The following is a 23,477-nucleotide window of genomic DNA, read 5'->3' as shown; positions in this document are numbered from 1 at the left end:
AAAAATCTACAAGAAGATTGTAAAATTAATGGGCTAATTTAAGCATAGGCTTCTGTTAGTATTATAGTGTGAATGATGTCTGAGTATAAATGCAATGACTACTGTGTAGGAGAAAATTATCATTCTTGAAATGACTTGAGGCACCAGTCTATAAGTAAATAGCTTAATGGACAGTATATATAAGTACATAAATATACTTCTAAATTTTATTTAGATTCCAATTTTTTAAAAAAATATACCAGTAGGAAAAATTCAATCCCCTGATATTTAAAAAAAACATAAAAGCATTTCACTCGCATGCACAAGGCCCTGGGTTCAATCCCCAGCACCAAAAAAATAAATAAATAAATAAAATCATGTATCAATTTGATTTTAAAATTCTTCCTTTAAGTATAATTAAAGTTGTGATATATGACAAGGTTTCCTTAAGATGATGGTGGATATATGTTTAGAAAAAGTTGTTTGAACATATGGAAATTCACAAATTAAAAAATGAAGCAGAACAATACCACCATAAGCAAAAGGTAAAAGAAAAACTGGTCAATTAACTAAGAGCTAAACAAAACAACTTTTACAAAAAGACAAGGGCAAATCTTTGAGAACTGGTTTTTGCAAATTCTCTTCAGATAGGACATAAATCCACAAATTGACCTCATATGATTATAGAAAGTCTACTGGAACAGTGTGTCTCATAAGAGGGTTGAACAAATAAGTCCACAAAATGCAGCCTGCCATGTGTTTTCATATAACCAGTGAGCAAAGAATGTTTAAATTGAAAGAAAAAAAGAATATTTTCACATGAAAAAATATTTGTGAATTTATTATTTCAGTTTCCATAACATTGAACTTGGTCATGTTCTATAGAATGCTCTATAGATTGCCTATAACTGCTTCCATGTTGCAATGGCAGATTTCAGAAATGTCAAGAGAATCCTAGTATCCTGCAAAGTCCATATTGGCTGTAGACAACTACAAAAGAAGTTAGTCAACTCCTATTAGAGTGTCATCTCCACTGACATCTTTGATTTCAGCCTATGGAAGAAAAATAATGCATCTAATTGGAAAATGGCAAACAAGGATTGAAAAATTCTATACCAGACTGTTCCAAGAAGAAGAGCATAAATGATCATTCTCTTGAGGCTACAGTTCTATAAACTTCAAAGATACCAGCCATATCATAACCTGCCATTCAGTGAGCTGAATGGGATCATCAAGGAGGCCCCCAAAGCAGATGCATTGGATAAAGAGGACTGACAATCCCTGATTCTTCAGTCTATTTCCCATTTAGTTACACATAAGGAGGCAATCAACCTTCATTAATTTTATCCTCTCATCCCAATAAGAAATAAACACCATCTCCTCTTTGTTCCTCTGCTAGAAAGAGAGTAAATTCAGGTCCTAAACCTTACACTAAATACAAGAGCAAGCCCCATGACCTTCCTTCCCCTGAAGCCATCAGTCTTCTCCCAAGGACAGCCTTTATAGGTGCAACCTAATGAATCTTACCAGATTTTTCCAATGAAAAGACAATTCTTACTTGTATTATTTTCAATATAATAGTGATATTTTCTGATCTCAAATTTTAAAATCTACTCTGTAACAGAAAGTAGGTTTTCTGGATGAACACAGAAAGCATGTGGTAGAAAGAATGTTAGCGCTTCACAGATAAAAATCATCTCAAGACTTCAGCTGTGGATGATGGAAATGAGGCCCAGTGGTAGAATTTTCCCGGTGTGTGCAAGGTTCTGTATTTGATCCCCTGTGTAAATGGATGGATAGATGATAGATAGATAGATAGATAGATAGATAGATAGATAGATAGATGGATTCCATAAATGGGAGACAGAGAAGAAAGGGAATAGCACAATTTGATTGTGTTCACATGCTGTCCTACTAAAGATGAGGGAAGGAAGTGTTACAACCTTCTTTCCATTTATGGGAAAGAAATGAACCCTTTCTGGAAGAATATAAGCTCTGAAATTTTATATTTTTCCCCATGTGATACCCTGTTCTTCACCAAAAAAGATTTGGTATTTCAAGCATATGACAAAGTGGCCATCAGAAGTAAGAAACATACCTACTTCAAGGAACATTTGTCACGTATTTTTAAGCAGCCAGCACTATCTTGATATCTATTATCTAAGAAAGTTTTTGGAGAAAAAATTATTGACAAAAAATTTGTTATAGAAGTCCTGCAGACACCAGCCGCCTTTGCAACCCGCGGGAACCCTGAGCGGCTTAGCCTGCCCCGCCCGAACCGGCGGCGGGTGCAGAAGTTAAGTCCCACAGACGCCAACCACCTTTGCAACCCGCGGGATCCCTGGGCTGCTTGGCCCGCCCCGCCCGAACCGGCAGTCCTCCGCCATACGGGCTCCCCCGGGAGGCCTAGATCTCGCCCTGGGAGAAGCGGCCCCACCCGCCCGGTTTCTAACCAGGTGGCCTCAGCTACTTGGAGATAAAGGTGCCCTCGTGGCGGGTGCAGAAGTTAAGTCCTGCAGACGCCAGCCACCTTTGCAACCCGCGGGATCCCTAAGCGGCTTGGCCCGCCCCGCCGGAACCGGCAGTCCTCCGACATACAGGCTCCCCCGGGAGGCCTAGCTCTCGCTCCGGGAGCAGCCCCCTGCAAGCTAGGCGAACCTTCGACCCATCGGGAGGTTAGGCCCAGCAACCTGCGGAGTGATAGAGGTGCCCCTCGTGCCTGCTGGGTAGGCGGACCTTTGACCGACCAGCAGAGCAGACCTAGGGCCTGCCAGCGTGGTAGACGGATCACACCAATTGGAGGAGGATCACAGCCACTACATGCCCTGCAAGGGTGATTATTCAACTATACAAGAGCAATATAAATAAATAGAGGGAAAATTTCAAAACACAACAGTTTCACCAAGCAGAAAGAAACGCCAGCAGTATGAAAAGACAAGGAAAGAAAGGACCACAGGCAATGCAGGTCAACTCAACTTTAGAAGAGGTAATAGGTGCAACAGATGGAATGTCAGATAGAGAGATCAGGATATACATGCTTCAGATGATCTGGAGTCTCAAGGAAGACATGAGACAGCAAAATCAGATAATGAAAGATCACATTGACAAACAAATCCAGGAAGTAAAAGATCAATTTCACAGGGAGATAGAGGAAATAAAAAACAAACAAATAGAAATACTAGAAATGCAGGAAAAAATAAACCAACTTAAAAACTCAATTGAGAATACTACCAGCAGAGTAGATCACTTAGAAGAGAGAACATCAGACAATGAAGACAAAGTATTTCAACTGGAAAAGAACATAGACAGCTCAGCAAGTCTGCTAAGAAACCATGAACAGAACATCCAAGAAATATGGGACAATATCAAAAGACCAAATTTAAGAGTCATTGGGATACAGGAAGGCACAGAGCTCCAAACCAGAGGAATACACAGCCTATTCAATGAAATAATACGAGAAAACTTCCCAGACTTGAAGAATGAGACAGAATCCCAAATCCTAGAAGCCTACAGGACGCCGAATGTACAAAACCATAAGAGATCCACACCTAGACACATTATAGTGAAGATGTCCAATATACAGAATAAGGAGAGAATTTTAAAAGCTACAAGAGAAAGGAAGCAGATTACATTTAGGGGTAAACCAATCAGGATAACAGCTGATCTCTCAACACAGACTCTGAAAGCTAGAAGATCCTGGAATAACATATTTCAAACACTGAAAGAAAATGGGTTCCAACCAAGAATCGTGTATCCGGCAAAATTAAGCTTCAGGTTAGAAGATGAAATTAAAACCTTCCACGATAAACAAAAGTTAAAAGAATTCGCAGCTAGAAAACCATCTCTTCAAAAAATCCTTGGCAAAACATTGCAGGAAGAGGAAATGGAAAATAACATTGAAAACCAACAATGGGAGGAAGGACAGTAAAGGGGGGAAAGTAGTCAAAGAGGATAACAAATCAGGTTTAGTAACATCAACAAACAAATATGGATAGAAGTACAAACCATATCTCAATAATAACCCTAAATGTCAATGGCTTAAACTCACCAATTAAGAGACACAGGCTAGTAGAATGGATCACAAAACAAGACCCAACAATATGCTGTCTACAGGAGACGCATCTGATAGAAAAAGATATCCATAGACTGAAGGTGAAAGGTTGGGAAAAATCATACCACTCATATGGACAGCGGAAACAAGCAGGCGTGTCCATACTCATATCTAATAAAATAGATTTCAAGCCAAAGCTAATCAAAAGGGATAAAGAAGGACACTTCATACTGCTCAAGGGAACCATAAACCAACAAGACATAACAATCATAAATATATATGCCCCAAATAATGGTGCAGCGGTGTTCATCAAGCAAACTCTTCTCAAGTTCAAGAGTCTGATAGACCACCATACAATCATCATGGGAGACTTCAACACACCTCTCTCACCACTGGACAGATCTTCCAAACAAAAGTTAAACAAGGAAACTATAGAACTCAACAACACAATTAATAACCTAGACTTAATTGACATATATAGACTTTACCACCCAACATCAAGTAGTTACACTTTTTTTTCAGCAGCACATGGAACCTTCTCAAAAATAGACCATATATTATGTCACAGGGCAACTCTTAGACAATATAAAGGGGTAGAGATAATACCATGCATCTTATCTGATCATAATGGAATGAAACTGAAAATCAATGATAAAAGAAGAAAGGAAAAATCAAGCATCACTTGGAGAATGAACAACAGGTTGCTGAGTGACATATGGGTTATTGAAGACATCAAGGAGGAAATTAAAAAATTCCTAGAGTTAAATGAAAACACAGACACAACATATCGGAATCTATGGGACACATTGAAAGCAGTCCTAAGAGGAAAATTCATTGCTTGGAGTTCATTCCTCAAAAAAAGAAAAAACCAACAAATAAATGATCTCATACTTCATCTCAAAATCCTAGAAAAAGAAGAGCAAAACAACAGCAAAAGAAGTAGAAGGCAAGAAATAATCAAAATCAGAGCTGAAATTAATGAAATTGAAACAAAAGAAACAATTGAAAAAATTGACAAAACTAAAAGCTGGTTCTTTGAAAAAATAAATAAAATTGACAGACCCTTAGCCATGCTAACGAAGAGAAGAAGAGAGAGAACCCAGATTACTAGCATACGGGATGAAAAAGGCAACATCACAACAGACACTTCAGAAATACAGAAGATAATCAGAGACTATTTTGAAGCCTTATACTCCAATAAAATAGAAGATAGTGAAGGCATAGATAAATTCCTTAAGTCTTACGATCTGCCCAGATTGAACCAGGAGGATATAGACAACCTAAACAGACCAATAACAATAGAAGAAATAGAAGAAACCATCAAAAGACTACCAACTAAGAAAAGCCCAGGACCGGATGGGTATACAGCAGAGTTTTACAAAACCTTTAAAGAGGAACTAACACCAATACTTTTCAAGCTATTTCAGGAAATAGAAAAAGAGGGAGAACTTCCAAATTCATTCTACGAGGCCAACATCACCCTGATTCCGAAACCAGACAAAGACACTTCAAAGAAAGAAAACTACAGACCAATATCTCTAATGAACCTTGACGCAAAAATTCTCAATAAAATTCTGGCGAACCGGATTCAAATACATATCAAAAAAATTATACACCATGATCAAGTAGGATTCATCCATGGGATGCAAGGCTGGTTCAATATACGGAAATCAATAAATGTTATCCACCACATCAATAGACTAAAAAATAAGAACCATATGATAGTCTCGATAGACGCAGAAAAAGCATTCGACAAAGTACAGCATCCCTTTATGTTCAAAACTCTAGAAAAATTAGGGATAACAGGATCATACCTCAACATTATAAAAGCAATATATGATAAGCCACAGGCCAGCATCATTCTGAATGGAGAAAAATTGAAGGCATTCCCTCTAAGATCTGGTACAAGACAGGGATTCCCTCTCTCACCACTTCTGTTCAACATAGTCCTCGAAACACTGGCAAGAGCAATTAGACAGACGAAAGAAATTAAAGGGATAAAAATTGGAAAAGAAGAACATAAATTATCACTATTTGCAGATGATATGATTCTATACCTAGCAGACCCAAAAGGGTCTACAGAGAAGCTATTAGAGCTAATAAATGAATTCAGCAAAGTGGCAGGATATAAGATCAACACGCATAAATCAAAGGCATTCCTGTATATCAGTGACAAATCCTCTGAAACGGAAATGAGGACAACTACTCCATTCACAATATCCCCCCAAAAAATAAAATACTTGGGAATCAACCTAACAAAAGAGGTGAAAGATTTATACAATGAAAATTACAAAACCCTAAAGAAAGACATAGAAGAAGACCTTAGAAGATGGAAAAATATACCCTGCTCATGGATAGGCAGATCCAACATCATCAAAATGGCGATATTACCAAAAGTTCTCTATAAGTTCAATGCAATGCCAATCAAAATCCCAACAGCATTTCTTGTAGAAATAGATAAAAGAATCATGAAATTCATATGGAATAATAAAAGACCCAGAATAGCAAAAACAATGCTAAGCAGGAAGTGTGAATCAGGCGGTATAGCGATACCAGACTTCAAACTATACTACAGAGCAATAGTAACGAAAACAGCATGGTACTGGTACCAAAACAGGCGGGTGGACCAATGGTACAGAATAGAGGACACAGTAACCAATCCACAAAACTACAACTATCTTATATTTGATAAAGGGGCTAAAAGCATGCAATGGAGGAAGGATAGCATCTTCAACAAATCGTGCTGGGAAAACTGGAAATCCATATGCAACAAAATGAAACTGAATCCCTATCTCTCGCCTTGCACAAAAGTTAACTCAAAATGGATCAAGGAGCTTGATATTAAATCAGAGACACGGCATCTGATAGAAGAAAAAGTTGGTTATGATCTACATACTGTGGGAGCAGGCTCCAAATTCCTCAATAGGACACCCATAGCGCAAGAGTTAACAACTAGAATCAACAAATGGGACTTACTCAAACTAAAAAGTTTTTTCTCAGCAAAAGAAACAATAAGAGAGATAAACAGGGAGCCTACATCCTGGGAACAAATCTTTACTCCACACACTTCAGATAGAGCCCTAATAACCAGAATATATAAAGAACTCAAAAAATTAGACAATAAGACAACAAGTAACCCAATCAATAAATGGGCCAAGGACCTGAACAGACACTTCTCAGAAGAGGACATACAATCAATCAATAAGTACATGAAAAAATGCTCACCATCGCTAGCAGTCAGAGAAATGCAAATCAAAACTACCCTAAGATTCCATCTCACTCCAGTAAGATTGGCAGCCATTAGGAAGTCAAACAACAATAAGTGCTGGAGAGGATGTGGGGAAAAGGGCACTCTTGTTCATTGCTGGTGGGACTGCAAATTGGTGCAGCCAATTTGGAAAGCAGTATGGAGATTTCTTGGAAAGCTGGGAATGGAACCACCATTTGACCCAGCTATTCCCCTTCTCGGTCTATTCCCTAAAGACCTAATAAGAGCATGCTACAGGGACACTGCTACATCGATGTTCATAGCAGCACAATTCACGATAGCAAGATTGTGGAATCAGCCTAGATGCCCTTCAATAGATGAATGGATTAAAAAAATGTGGCATTTATACACAATGGAGTATTACTCTGCATTTAAAAATGACAAAATCATAGAATTTGGAGGGAAATGGATGGCATTAGAGCAGATTATGCTAAGTGAAGCTAGTCAATCTTGAAAAAACAAATACCAAATGACTCCTCTGATATAAGGGGAGGAAACAAGGACAGGGTAGGGACGAAGAGCTTGAGACGAAGATTTTCATTAACAGGGTTGAGAGGTGGGAGGGAAAGGAAACGAGAAGGGGAATCGCATGGAAATGGAAGGCGATCCTCAGGGTTATACAAAATGACATATAAGAGGAAAGGAGGGGTAAGACAAGATAATTCAAATGGAAGAAGTGATTTACAGTAGAAGGGGTAGAGAGAGAAAAGGGGAGGGGAGGGGAGGGGTGGGGAGGGGGGATAGTAGACAATAGGACAGACAGCAGAATACATCAGACACTAGAAAGGCAATATGTCAATCAATGGAAGGGTAACTGATGTGATACAGCAATCTGTATACGGGATAAAATTGGGAGTTCATAACTCATTTGAATCAAACTGTGAAATATGATGTATGAGGAACTATGTAATGTTTTGAACGACCAACAATAAAAAAAAAATAACCAAATAATAATGCTAAAAAAAAAAAAAAGAAATTATTGGGAATAATTTATACATGAATGATCTTCATATAGTCAAGTAAACATTTTCTTTTCCTTATTCTAATGTCCTTACATTTTTTGAATATTACTTTTATTAAATATTTTGGAACAAATATTTTACAATTTATTTAGATTTAGAGAAAGTATTTTGCGACAATTTTTAAAAATTTTAATCCTCAGGCTGGGATATAGCTCAGTGGCAAAGCACTTACCTTGCATACATGAAGCCCTGGATTTGATTCCCAGTTCCCCCAAAAAAGACAAAAAAAAATTAATACTTTAAAAAGTAATCAAACTGAGGCCTGTAGAATTTTTTGTTAAGTTTTGGTTATTATTAATAAACAATAGCTTGTATCAAATAACTATAGATAGCATGAATTCCAAATTAATTTTCCTCTATAAATCTGACTCATGGTTTGAGATTCTTCTATTGTTTCAATTAAATCTGGTGATGTGCTTTGTTTTGTTGGTTTTTAAATAAATTAAATTAACAACATTTAGATGGTGTTCCCATCGTATGTCTAAGGATGATTTTAAGGTTATCACTTTATGTTGTCAGAATATTTCATCTTTGGAAGGATTTAGAAAATGTTTCATATAATCTTTGAATTACCTATCAAAACAAGCACTTGACACTATGTCTCTTAAGGAAATATTCAAGTTTGTGATATGACAAAACAAAAAAAATTTTTGGTTGGTCGGTATTCTAGATGGTAAATCTTTGTTTATCAACCAAGGTGCCACCATTATCTCATAGACATTGCCCTCTAATAACTTTTAAATTGTTTAAATAAAGTTAAGTTTGCTTTTAAAAAAAAAAGTAAATTGAAAAGAAAAATATTGGAGCTAAGGATTATGTCATAATTATTTTTTAAAAAAAGTAATATAAAAATGATTATGTGAATATCTATAGAAGGTGGTCAGGGAAGACTTTTCTGAGCAGATAACATTGAAACTGATTGAATGACAAAGAGTTAGCCATTTAAAACTAAACTTGCCTAGCATGTGTGAGGCACTGGGTTCAATTCTCAGCACCACATATAAATAAATAAATAAAATAAAGATCCATCAACAACTAAAAAAAGAAAAAAGAAAAGAATTTTTTTAAACTAGGGAGAAGAGCATTCTGAGCAGAGTGTGTCAAGTATGAATGAATTGGTCTTGTCCTAGGAACTAATAGTTGAACAAGACTAGAATTGTAGTAGGAGAGAGGGAAAGTGGTAAGAGATGGAGTTTAGACCTCTTTTTTCTTTTAAGGATTTTTAGAGATTCCTTAAGAGCTATTGGGTTGGACAATTGCAAGTTATCATTGAGGAGGAATAGCATTCAGTGACTTCCCCCAAATAATTAACACAAGTTACAAGTCTAGATTATTGTTTACTTTTTTAAACAAAATGCTCATTATAATTTTTAAAAAGATATAAAGAACATTTATATAGATAAGCATCTTAAAATATAAGGTAAAACTACAAAGCAGTATGACAGGTTTTCCTTTGTCACTTGTAAACTGAATTAGAAGGCAGTCCCCAGAATTGACAGGTGTGGAGATACTGTCATGTTAGTTAACAATCAGGATAATCTGCATTCAACTAGGAATCAAGGGATCTGGGTTCTAATTACCGTTTTGCAAGATGTGATCTTGAATACGTCTCTCATCTGGATATCAAACCCCATCACAGAATGCAAGAAGTTAAATAAGGTCTTTTTAAAATATCCTTCCAACTCTGATATGTTGTAATGCCATGAAATCAGAATAACATGTTCCAGGCTGTTTGGGGTCAGAGATTTTAGAACCTGTATTCATAGTACTTTTAAGAATTTTTACTTTTCAAGTGTTATTCTTCTTTTAAATGTGTTTAAATTTCTATGTGTTTAAATCTATTTTCCGATTTAATAGCTGCTGTATTGTTAGCAATAAAAAAATTTCTCAAGGTAAAAAAAAAAAAATTTGTTATAAGCACTGCAGAAAATACATCCAATATCATATAATCTATCCCCCAGATGCTGAAAATCAATTTGTGTACGCACATTCTTGACCAAAGTTTATATGAAATTAAGAGAAGAAAATTTCCCTTATTTGAAAAAGAACATCTACCAAATTGCACATAAAACAACCTTCTCTACAATGAGATAGTAAGCCTCTAACCATTCCTGTAGATAAGAAATAAAAAAAGAATGACTGCAATTATGTATTCTGTTCAATGTGATGGAGAAATCCAAAAAAGGGCAATAATGCAATAAAGAGAAATCAAGGATATAAAAACAGGAAATAAATAAAATTCACTAAGACAAGAGGATAAAAAACACTGACATTTCAAATGTATCTCATACAAACCATTGGCAATTACTAGGAAAGTTATTAAGTTTACTAGATGTAACATCATCACAATGATAAAATCTAATATAATCCCACACACCAGTTAGAAAGATGAGGGAAAGATGTGTTTAAAACACATATCATGAACAAAAATATTTATTTTACAGGAAAAAATAACAAAATATTTATGAGTAACTGAACTGAAAAAAAATATGACTGAGAATATTAAATGAAGCAAAAATAAATTGAGAACATAATCATGAATTTAAAGAATCAACAGGTCAAGATATCAATTCTTACTTAATTTGTCTATAGGTTTATTGTTCTTATGAGGAAAACCTACAAAATCACTTGGAGAATTAACAAACTAGTTTTTTAATCAGAAATTGAATGCAACACTACTTAACTACTGAGCTACATCCCCAGCCATTTTTTATTTTATATTTTGAGTCAGGGTCTATCTAAGTTACTTAGAGCCTTGCTAAATTGCCAAGACTGGCTTAGAACCTGCACTCCTCCTGCCTCAACCTCCTAAGCTACATGAGACACCACACCCTGTGACAACAAAATTTTCAACCTTCGTATGGAAATGTAGACATTTAATAATGGCAAAAACAATGTTTAAAATGTAAAATCAATTTGGAAGGCTCACATGGCCAGATACAGCCACCTCTTAGAAAGCCTTATACCCAAACTAGAAACTGCACACAGGTCATTAAGTAGCCAAATGTTTTGCAACTTGTCTCATGATGTGTGTTAGAGAATTACAATCCTGCTATGGATTTGGGACCAGGAAGAACACTGAGGCCCAGCCCAGAAGAAACAAGCTTACCTTGGGAATGAGGTAATTTCTGAATTTAACATCACAAGTCACTGCATGGGGCAGGTTGACTGGAATTAGATCAATGTATCTCTGGATCTCATACAATACAGCATCTGTGTAGGGCATGCAGCTTCTGTCCTGCATGCAGGGACTTCGGTGTCTGCCAATCACACACTGAATCTCTTCCTGGACTTTAGCTGGTATGACACAAAAAAGAAATGAGGGGATAGGAGAGAAAGGGCACGTTTGTCATAGCAACTGAGTATAATGAGAAGCTGGACAAAGATGTCTCAACAGCATTATGAATATAAATGATATGCCCAGAGGCACACTTACATATATAAACAGTGCCACTAGTGTGTGTATACACACACACACACACACACACACAAACACACACACACTTCATTAAACTACATTTTAAAGTAGATAGAAGCAGAGAAAGTAAATAAAATAAAAAATAGGACCATACTTATAAATTAGCATCCCACAGAATTAATATAAGTAGAACTAAATAATATTTTCAAAAAAATTAACAGAATATAAACACATCAAGGATTTACAGTTCTGGCAGAAAGAAAATGGGAATCAAATACTAAATTTACATGAAAATAATTTATGTTTAATATATAGTACAATAGATTGATATATATGTATCAAGGTTTTGTATGAGAGCAATTTTCAGTGGAACTCCCATCAAATTCCCACATCATTTTTTGATACTTTTTTTAGTTGTTGACGCACCTTTATTTTATTCATATATTTATACGTGGTGCAGAGAATCAAACCCAGTGCCTCACACATGTCAGGAAAGCGCTCTACAAATGAGCCCAATCCCAGCTCTATCCTCCCACATCTTAGCCACAGACACTCAGCACTCTACCACTTTGTTCTGAAATTTAAAGTCATATTCAAATCATGATTCTCTGTTTCTTGTGTGTGCATTATTACACAACACTTAATGATTTCCAGGTATGTGGAAATGAGAGTTTGCATATCTCAATGAGTTAAGCACAAAATTGGGAAAGGACACACACACACACACACACACACACACACACAAACACACACGATTGCCCACCAGACTCTATTCACAAGGATATATTAGACTGCAATTTTTGCTTATATCAACATCCATAAGGTACGACCTTCTGATAGTATACATATACTTTCTGTTATATGAAATTATGATTATTTTACATTGTTGGTGCTTTCTTGCTCTTCTCCCAGTTGCTCTATGTAAGCTCATCATTTTCCAATATTGAGTTAGGATTACTCAAGATGCTCAGGTAGATGTTTTATACTGCAGGAATCATTGTCCAGCTGTAGGAAACCTCAGACTATTCCTCACATCCCTTTTGCTCCTGAGTTCTCTCCTCTCATCTGCATCATCCACCTTCATACTGAAGGCTGCTGCCTAGGTCCAGCACCCAGAGTCTCCCCAACACTCTCATCCCATTCCTGGAGCCCATGGCTTCCTGACTTATAGACATTTAGATGCAACATTCTCCAGGAATTTTCTGAGATATAGGGGTAATGGTATAATATTTTGGCAAATGTGCAGGTCTGAAATACACCTATTCTATGAAATAACAAGATATTAGTTACTTGTAAGAATTCTGGTGCTGCTCTGGTGTTTCACATAAGTCATGGGATATTTCTCTGAATGTTTTAATGAATTCTTCATCCCTTGTGATATGCAATGCTACAACCCTGTGTTTTGGGTGGATGCTTTTATTTCACTCTCTGTGATGGATGACTGGAAGAATATTCTGCTAAGATGGCAAATTATGAAAGTCTTTACACCACAGTTCTTCCCTCCCTTGAGAGCACATGACTTTTCTGATGTTGAAGGAAGAGCTCAGATTCTCCAAAGCTTCCTTTCAGCCCCACACCTCAATCTTTCTTTGCCACTACATAAGGACCCTTAGGAAATGGATTATCAGGATCACTATGTTCCCTTGCAGTTCTTTTCCTGCAAATAAAATATTTGTCACCTGATGAGTGAAGTAGTGAAAAGAATGGTTTAATACTATTAGCTGACAAGGGATTTGCCTGAGCAGAAAAGCCTCCCTTTTCAACCTCACTCTCCCTTCATTGATTCCTGTTATTTCCAAAAAAGAGAATCTTGTTGGAATTTTAAGAACAGAGTTTGCTTTTCTTTCTTCATAAATTTTCCTCTTCTAATATTCAGGTTACCAAACCATCCTCCTTTTAGATTCCATCACCACCCTTGGATCTGCCTTCTATGATTAAGAAACTTGGTGAAGAGTATATAAAGTGTTTATTGTTTTCGTCCTCTCTTGTTTGAAAGTGAATGAGTCTAACAATTAATTGTGTTGCCATCCTTTTAGTGGAATCCTCACACAAGACTCAAAAAAAAGTATGCTTATTGCTACTGCAGGAACAAAATTCCTTTAAAGGTGATTTTAAAGTTGTATTGATAAAACATAAAATTTTTGACCTCCCCTGAAGAAAGGTTCTTACTCCATGAAACACAAGTTTTATGGAAGCAGTCTGTTGAAATGATGAATTAAAAAATTAGGAACAGATCTGCCAAAATTAAAATACCTTTCTGACATATATACATGAATAGAATACTTCCAAGTGAGGAATCATCTCAGGAAGCTTCATTACATTCTAGGATTTCCACCAAGGCTTGAAGAAGGAGTTTCCTTTTCCCTACCCCAGAATTAGAATTATCAGAATGAGGAGAGGCATCTTCAAGTCTTTATCTGCTGAACCAAGTGGTATTGGGGGATACAAACAGGAGACATTCCCATGCCCGTGGATGCTGGCTCTGCGACCACAAATCACCTCCAATGAAATGCAGACACTGCACCAGGGTTCCACTGCCTCTCCTACTGCCATGCTCTCTTCACTTTCTCAGCCCTCCTCCTGATCACACTTGGTGGCAGAGAAAACTAAACAGTGAAGCTTCTCTAAGACAAACAAGTGAGGACCAAGCACTTCTTCCCAACATCTCTCTCAGTTCACTTGCTCCTCATCTGTGTTCATACCTGTGATATGTGGGTGCTTCAGCAGGAGCAGGAGAGCATATCTCAGTGTTGTGCTTGTTGTCTGTGTGCCAGCACCAAACAAATCAGAGGCAGCAGTTACCAAGTTTTCATATGTATACTCCAACCCTTGATTGTCCTTTTCCTAGGAATGATTTGATACTATTACATGTCAAGTCATTTGCCAATGGATGAAAATACAGTGAACCATATTAACTCATAATGTTGTAAAGTTGGCCAACACAGACCCGGAAGCATGCAGTACTACAGCATTAACAGGTTGTTGTGGCAGAGACTGTATATCCGTTGACCCAAACTTCATTTCATACACTCTATTTCCTACCTGAGATTGTTTGCAGTTTCATCCATGAGCTGTGTAACATGTTTCTTTCCCCAAAACAGAAGGAGCATATCGGGTGGCTCTCACCTTGGACATTAAGGCTTAAAAGTGAAAGCCCCAATCTTAAATAGGGAGTCAAAAATGAAAGGCTTTTTTATTTGTATTACAGAAAGTAGGTGAATGAGTACTATATCGTGGTAGATGTTATAAATCTGAACAGTAGTTTTCAGTTCTTTTCTATCAAAAATTGAAAAAGTCTCAATAGAACCCAAAATTTTCATGAAGTGCAAATTATGAGAACACCATGACAGCAAATCCAAGAAGTTATCAGAGGGAAAGAGAACAGGTTCACCAAGATAGGATGGGCCATCACTAATGTAATGAACAAGGGACAGAACAGATATAATGGTCTAGGGGACAAGAATAAGAATGCACTAATTGAAAAGACACTAAACTATAAAGACAAGAAGTTGAGACATTAATTGTCCAAATGGGATATATGACAGCCCAGGGGTAATGAGATGCCAAGGATAAAGTTTTGGACTGAAAAGACTATGAAAATGAATTGAAAACATCATAGCTGTTTAAATACTGAGTAAAGGGGATCATTATTATAAAAAATACATTATTTGACAGCTAGCTCCAGGGCCAGCATGGTACATTCATAATCTCTATGTGGCTGTGTTATGCTTCATATATGTAATTAACACCATCAAAACAAACTAACCTCTTTCAACACACATACTGGGTAACCAAACTCAGTATATGTCTTGGAAATACCTACTTCATATTGAGCCTGTCAAGTCAAATTTCATCAAGTAAGTCTCAAGTTATCAGTCATAGACCAATGTTAACCGGTGTGCTCTAAAACCAATGTTAATGTTTCTAACACCTAGGATGAATTTGGAGAGTTACTTTTTATAGGCACATATGAAATCACAATTAGCCTTGTTTATATAAACCATATTAAAAATTCTTTTATAATTCTTATTTTCATTTTTTTCTATATCTTCATTTATTTTTATATGTGCTGAAGATCGAACCCAGTGCCTCACATGTGCAAGGCAGATGCTCTACCACTGAGCTATAGCTCCAGTCCCTAGAAAATTCTTTTAAAAATAAATAAATGGGCACACAATCCATGCTACTCAATCAAATATTAACATTGTTTTGGAAGCATTACTTAGTGATGTCACAAACATCATAGACCAGAACATCCCAGAACTGGCATTTCCAAGAAAGCAACTGTCAATCTCACTTAACCCATTTAAAGAAACTTCTAGGGAGCTGTGGAGTCTAGGCAAAGATCTTCACCATCCAGCAGTAGTTCATAAGGAAAGTGTCTGAAAAATTACAGTAAATTTGCATTTCAAATAGAAGCTGACACTCCCAATTCCCCAATTCTGGGACAAACAGTTGTGGGCATAGTGTAGTGTGTTTCTGTGCAGCCTGCTTGTTCCTCACAAAAACTAGGAACAGGTTTCTCCAATAATCAGTGTTGCATCTTTTGATTGTTGATGTCCACACAGAGCCTGGCCACTGCTTCAAACATTATGGACTCCAGTGACATCCCCACTGGCAATACATGAAGAATTTAAACAATGATTTCCTCTTGTTTACTTATTGGATCACAGGAATTAGGGAAATCACCATCAGCCTTCTTTTACTGCTTCTGACATAACAGAAATGTGATTGTCTCCAGAAATATAGATTTTGCAAAAATTATTTGGAACAACTATAAAGTAAATGAAATTCTGTAGCATTCATCATGCTATTCAGCAATTGCTGTAACAGAGAAATGCTCTTGATTAATGAGGCAAACAATTGCAATGGTAAATTCCAATCCTCAACAATAAATTACATAAATTTTTCATTCACATCCTCTACTGACTTCCTTAATTCACACAGCTGTTTTTCTACATTTTCTTGGTATTGACTGATCAAATTATAGTCATTTATTTATTTATTTATTAAATATTTCATCCACTTTAGTATCTTTGGGGTCAGTAGCTAGTGAATTATGAACTTTTTGAGCTATGAGTTACCTTGTATTTTCATATATCGTGTATTCCTGTGTTGTTTTATGCATCTGTTCAAGTGGAGTTCTTTACCACTCTTATGTATAGGCCTTTTTGAGGCACAGTCTTCTCTTGCCAAAGTTTCCTGGACTTCTAGAGATTCAGACCCCTTCACAGTTGGGATATAAACAAACTTTATGTTAATTCACTGCTTTTGCTGTAGCAATGAATTTCTATGAGTGGGACCTAAAGGCCGACCATTAGCCCTTTTCCTACTTAGGGCTATTACTGGTTTTTCTCTTCTATTTATTGTAATATACTAGAGATGAACTCTGGTAATTTATGCATAGAGGAAGGTGACTTTTCATCATCAGTTTTAGTTCACCAGCAGAATTTCTATCCCATGAATTTCTACTTCCCTATAGATTACCATCATCTCGCAGTAAAGAGGAAAACAAACATAGCAATAATAAAAGCAAAAGAAGACAGTAGTACAATTGATGCCTGCTGTCTCTCTGTAGAGTAAATGATGCTGAAGAGATATGCTGAAAAAGTGGTCAGTCTTGAAAATTCAAACATTTTTAAAGAAAAGAAGTAGCCATGACCAGAATATACAAAAACTCTGGAACAACACTAAGAAACCAAATTTAAGAATCATTAGAATTGAAGAGGAGTGAGAACTGTGGGCTAATGGAATTGATAGGCTTTTCAGGTAAATAATAACAGAAATTTTTCCAAATGCAGAGAGCAAGATGGCCATCAAGACACAGGGTACATTCCGAAACCAAAATATACAAGGTTGAAAAAAGAAACTCTCCACAAAACATTATAATGAAAATACCTATCATAAAGACCAAGGATAGAATGTTAGAACACTCAAGAAAAAAATTCATGTGAAATTTAGAAGAAAGGCAATCAGAGTTACTTTTAATTTCTGAGGTCACATTCTAAAATACAGAAGGACTTGGAATGATGTACTCCAAGTGCCTAAAAGAAAATACCTTTAGCAAAATTATCCAGCAGAATTTTAGCAGAACAAAAACCTTCTAAGTTAAGTAGAAACTAAAAAATTAATGACTACTAAGCTGTTACTAGTAAAAATACAGAAAGAAATACTATACAAAAAAATCAAAAACAAATCCAAGTCTCACAAAAGAATAAATTTCATTTGAAGAACAGCTAAGCAAATGAGGAAAAGGACTAAATTAAACATTATAAATAAAGCAAAATGCTAGCAATGAATAATCAACTCTATACAATAACATTGAGTGTAAATGGTCTCAACTCCCCTAATTAAAACACATAGGTGGCCAGAATGGATTTTTTAAGAAAGACCAAATTATATATGATTTGCAAGAGACTCAAATTATAGGCAAAGACATCCACAGGCTGAATGTGAAAAGATGGAAATACCATGCAAATAGAGACTGAAAACATGCAGAAATTGCTATTCTCATATACAGCATCAGAGAATCAAGTGTCATGTGTTTTCAGTCATATGTGAAAGGTACATGGGAAACAGGAAAACATGTTGTGGTAGGATCTCATGAAAATGGAAGGGATATCAGTATAGTAGAGGAAAGTGATCATGGGGAGGGAAGAGGGGAGGAAAAGGGGAAATACTGGGGAATGTTATTGGCCAAATCATAATGTTATACTGTGTGCATGTGCATATATGAAAAAGTGAATCCCACCATTAAATACAACATTATGCAACAATAAAATATGGGAGAAAATAAAAAGCAAAAGAACACTAGATAATAAACCAAGGCCATATTAAGAAATAATTATCATTATTAATAATAACTACATGGTTTAGTAGTAAATATGCCCTGATACTCTTTTATTTCTATGTAGTACTTTGAGTTTCTATAATAAAGAAATGTGCAAAAAAACCTCTTTTTTTTATATTGGGAACCTATTTAAAGATATAGATTGTGACTAATAACAACAAAAAAAGAGATGAGTTTGCATGGGAGTAGACTTTCTCTATGCAATTTGAAGCTTAGAATCAACTCAACCTGGACTATTAACATTGATCATGTTAATAGAAAGCCACATGGTAAATAATAAGAAAAAAATTTAAAACAAAGAAAAAGAGAGTAAATTTAAGTTTCAATAGAAAAATATTGATCAGTTAAGACATTATCAAAAATATGTAATACTATTGGGCACATGCGTATCCATCCATCAATAGAGCTCAACATCTATGAGGTAAACATTGAAAAATGAAGAGAAACTAGAAGAATACGCATTCTTCTCAAGAGAACATAAACCTTTCTATTCTCTGGGACACTCCAGGTGGTGGGACATACACAATCCTCGATAAATTTTAAAAATAACACATCATAGAAAGTCTTCCCTTATCACAATAGAATGCAACTAGAATTCAAGGAGAGAAGGGAAATCTTCCATTAAACAATATGCTCTTCTACAACTAGTGGGTTAAGGAGGGAATCACTAGGAAAACTAGATAGGACCAAGATGCAAAGGAAACAAAATACAATACAACAAAACCCTGACAGGAAGCCAAAAAAAAAAAAAAAAACAATTCTTAGTGGGAAACTTAGAGGGGCAGAACTTACAATGAAAGGAAAGACAAGAGCTCAAGTACAATGTAACTTCTCAACCTGGGACTAGGAAGATAAGAGCAGGCTGAATGCAAAGCCCACAGAAATGAAAAACAGAGCTTCATTACCTCTTAGAAAGGCAATGTGATTGTGAGAGGAGAAAAAAAAAAGAAATGAAAAACAGAGTGGGAAAACAGCTGAACACTCACTCAAACCAAATACTGCTTCTCAGAAACTGTAGGCAAAGGTCCCAAATCATTAGCTGGACTAAGCACAAATAAAGAGAAGACACCAACCACTAAATTCAGACATGACAGCAGGAAACTACTGATTTTACACAAATAAATATGGCAACAAGAGATTACCTTAAATTACTGTACAACAGCAAATAAGATAATCTAAATAACAGAAAAATTTAATAGAAACACTAATTAAAGAACTGATTCAAGGTCAGTATGCAAAATGTGATCAACTGCAACAACTTAAGATAGACAGTTTGTAATCAAACGCCCCCAAAAGAAAGGTGGATTTTTGTGATATACTGGTGAATTCTATCAGAAATTTTAAATCATAGTATGTACACCAATAAAAAACATAAGCACTCAGCCACACAAAAGAGCAAAATGGTGATACTTGCTACAACTTAGATGAGTCTCCAATGTATTATATAGAATAAAAGAAGCCAGAAACAAAAGGTTGCATTGCCACAAGGTCTTTCATTATTTATCCATGGTAGGCACAACCATGCAGACAGAAATCAGAGTACAGGAGTGTGGAAGAGGGGTGTGTTCATTTCATGGTACATATACTTTTGAGAAAAAAATGAATAGTTTTTGAAACTGGAGACATATAAGATCACAGAACACAGTAAATGCTATAAATACCAATAAAGTTAACTTCAAGAAGGATCACTGTATGGTATGTGAATTTCATCTCAATTTTCTAAATGACAATGATGAAACACAAATTTAAAGCAATTCATGTCAGAATTCCACAGTGGGTTTTTCCTACAACTGACAATCTCATCTTGAAATTGATATGGAAATTCAAGGGACCTAGAATTGCCTAAAACTCCTGAACACCAACAACACAGTTGGAGAACTCATATTCCTATTGCAAAACATGAAACACAGGAACACCGAAGAGGACAAGACATCAGGATGCTGAACCTCCTGGCATAGGGTGGACATACCCATCGTGGAGTGCATGAGAGTCCACATACAAAGCCTCACATTTATAGACAACTGATCGTTGACAGGGTGCCAAGGAAATTCAATGGGAATAAATAACCTTTTAACTCATGAAGCAGTGACAAAACATTCCTGCTTGCAGGGTCCCTGACAGATACCAACTCTAACTCTGTGTTATATGTGACTTCATTTAAAGCTGCATTCAACAAGGCTTCTCTCTTCTCTGCACCTACTCTTGTCCACACCACCACTTACAAGACTCAACCCATCTGCAATTTGCTCTGCTCTCCATGATGCACATGTCAAGGTCTGTTTCAGTCCACAGGACATGCAGGTGGTGTACCTGGTGTAAGCTGCTTCTTTCCATGCTCCCAAAACCTGTGCAGAGATGAAATCCATCCTCATGTCATGGCATGGTATTTTATATGTTCTAACTTGATTGGAAATTGTCCCTTCGGCAGCCACAACCTTCCTTTTGTTTCATTATTAATTTGTGTCATCTCTTCTTTCTTTGAGTCAGTCTAACTGACAATTTGTGTATTTATTAACTCTCTCAAAAACCTAGGTGTGCATTCTTTCTCCTCACATAGATTTTTATCTAAAGAATAGAGTCAGCATATTCTAATTATTTAAAAATTGCATGTGTTCCATGATGCTTCGTGGAGATTCATGATACACTGGGTCATCAAAGTGCTTCAGAATCACTATTGTCCTGATCATGTAACATTTCTACAAATTTAAAGGGGTTCACAAAACCACAACATGATCAAGGAAGCAAAAAACTAGGCTGATGGCAACACTGTACCTGAGCCATTTTTATCAGGAAACAGTCAATGAAGTCTCGAGGATCATTAACATCCAGGGATTCTTCATGTTCTTTTACTTTCTCCAAAATATAATTTATAATATAATCAGTATTTTTGAATAAAATGTGATGACTCCCTGGAAGATAATCAATGAGAGCAGGGAAATTATTGTAGACCTAGAAGAGAAAACAATAATATATTTATAAAAAGTACTTAATTAACACAGAGGTGACATGTTGCCAGCTTTCATAAGAACTTATTGCTCTATATGTAAATAAAATTTGGGTCTACCTTGAGGTGTCATTGTTACTGAAAAATATATAATTCAATCATTCTTATACAATGATTTATGGGAGAAATTTCTTACTGGAGCATCACAAGTGATAATCTTTCCTGAAATTTATAAAACTTCTTAATTCTAAAACTTAATTTTATACAACTTCACTTGATTTCTACATCAATTTACCCCAAAACATGAAATATGACAGCATGAATTAATGTGATTCACATTTCACAGATAACAAAAGACATTAAGGGATATGGGGAACATTGATTTAGAACACAACACTAGTCCCTGCTTTTTTATTTCTGTCAATCAGCTTCAGATGTGGAATGAGGTGGCCCAAGAAAACATGGAGCCCAACTGTCAGGTAGAGCAGTCTCTCCTAACCCAGTGATCTTTTTAGCTAGGATAGCAGCTACACACCAAAACCCCTACCCCACTCAGTGATTCCTCAAAGTTTCATTGTCCCTATTATTCTCTTTACTTCCAGAAAATATACTTTTTCTGAATTGAGATATTCCTGCCACATGTTTGGATGAAAAGTCCTCTAAGTGTTGATAGCTGGGCAGGCCTTGTGGGCAATGGGAGCTTTCAAAAAGTCCTAGGATGTCCACTGAGTGACATGGTCATCCCTTGGGCAGTCAACAAGAGCCTTACAAAAACAAGGCTTTTGATATGTAAAGAAATATCCACTCACTGGAGTGGGCTCAAAGCCAGCTCTATACATGCACCTTCATATTCCTGCATGCCAAATAAAGAATTCAAAACCTTTCCCAGATATTTGCTCCATGGCTCTAATCAAGACAGTACAATCCAAGCAATCACATCACCTCATGCACCATATACTATTTTGGATGTGTCTGAAGAAAAAAGACTAAAGTGTTTCTAAAGGAAAATGGATCTTGGCCTCACTTGCGCCCATGCAGAGCTCAGAATCCTGATGTTTTCATTGAACTTGTTCACCAAGGTGAGAAAATCTGGATCTTGGTAGTCAAACCGGTTCTTGAAAATAATGGAGCAGATCACATTGCAAGGAGCGCAGCCCAGGATGAAGGTGGGATCACAGGGTGAGCCTAAAGAATTGGAAATGAATCAAAATACATTCTATGATCATGTATAACTTAAAAGGACAACTATCAAAAAATTGAAAATTAATCAAAATGTTTCAATAAAAAAGAATTGGAAAGGATTTTAAAATATCTTTAAAATTGGCCATGACAGCCTCGCTACCTAAATAAATGAGTTTAATATACTCAGCTCATATCCACTGCCTTGACTTATACACTTTATACTGAAACGTTCTGCTATTTGGGAAGATAAAGACTTATCTTTCTGGGGCTGGGGTTATGGCTCTGTGGTAGAGTGTTCGCCTAGCATGTAGGAGGCACTGGGTTCGATTCTCAGCACCACATAAAGATAAAAGAAAGATAGTGTGTCCACATAAAACTAAAAAATAAATATTAAAAAAAATGACTTAACTTTTTACTTAACAAGTCCAGTATCCAGAGCAGAAACACAGGTATATATGATGTACACATTTTAAACAGTATATTGTATACAGAGCAACTGACAGCAAAATGTTCACATGCATGAAAACAAAGAATTGCCAAGTGCAATGGCACATTCCTGTAATCCCAGAGGTGCTGAAAGATGAGGGAGGAGGATTGCAAGTTTGAGGCCAGCCTCAACAACTTAGTGAGGCTCTAAGGACTTAACAAGGCCCTAAGAATTAGCAAGACCCTGTTTCAAAATAAAAAATAAAAGGGGCTGGAGATATGGCTCACTGGTAAAGTGTCCCAGGTTCAATCTTCAGTACCAAAAAGAACAAAGAAT

The 23,477-nt window shown here is 36.2% G+C and overlaps 1 protein-coding gene across 3 annotated transcripts in view; it reads right to left on the bottom strand.

Moving 5' to 3' along the window:
• Positions 1-23,477, bottom strand: part of LOC144254870 (cytochrome P450 2C18-like) — a 35,759-nt gene that overhangs the window by 851 nt on the left and 11,431 nt on the right. Inside the window, exons 4-7 of one of the 3 annotated variants that reach the window (XM_077798585.1) lie at positions 22,557-22,717; positions 21,361-21,537; positions 14,441-14,582; positions 11,430-11,617 (exon numbers count right to left, since the gene is read on the bottom strand). In XM_077798585.1, the coding sequence (XP_077654711.1) occupies positions 11,430-11,617; positions 14,441-14,582; positions 21,361-21,537; positions 22,557-22,717 (668 nt within the window). The remainder of the gene's footprint in view (positions 1-11,429; positions 11,618-14,440; positions 14,583-21,360; positions 21,538-22,556; positions 22,718-23,477) is intronic. The other 2 variants (XM_077798586.1, XM_077798587.1) reach the window with 2 other exon arrangements.

This window comes from Urocitellus parryii, chromosome 5 (assembly GCF_045843805.1).
Source record: "Urocitellus parryii isolate mUroPar1 chromosome 5, mUroPar1.hap1, whole genome shotgun sequence".
NCBI classification, from domain to species: Eukaryota; Metazoa; Chordata; class Mammalia; order Rodentia; family Sciuridae; genus Urocitellus; species Urocitellus parryii.
The sequence above is the reverse complement of the archived record's forward strand: the minus strand, read 5'-3'. Positions and strand labels throughout refer to the sequence as shown.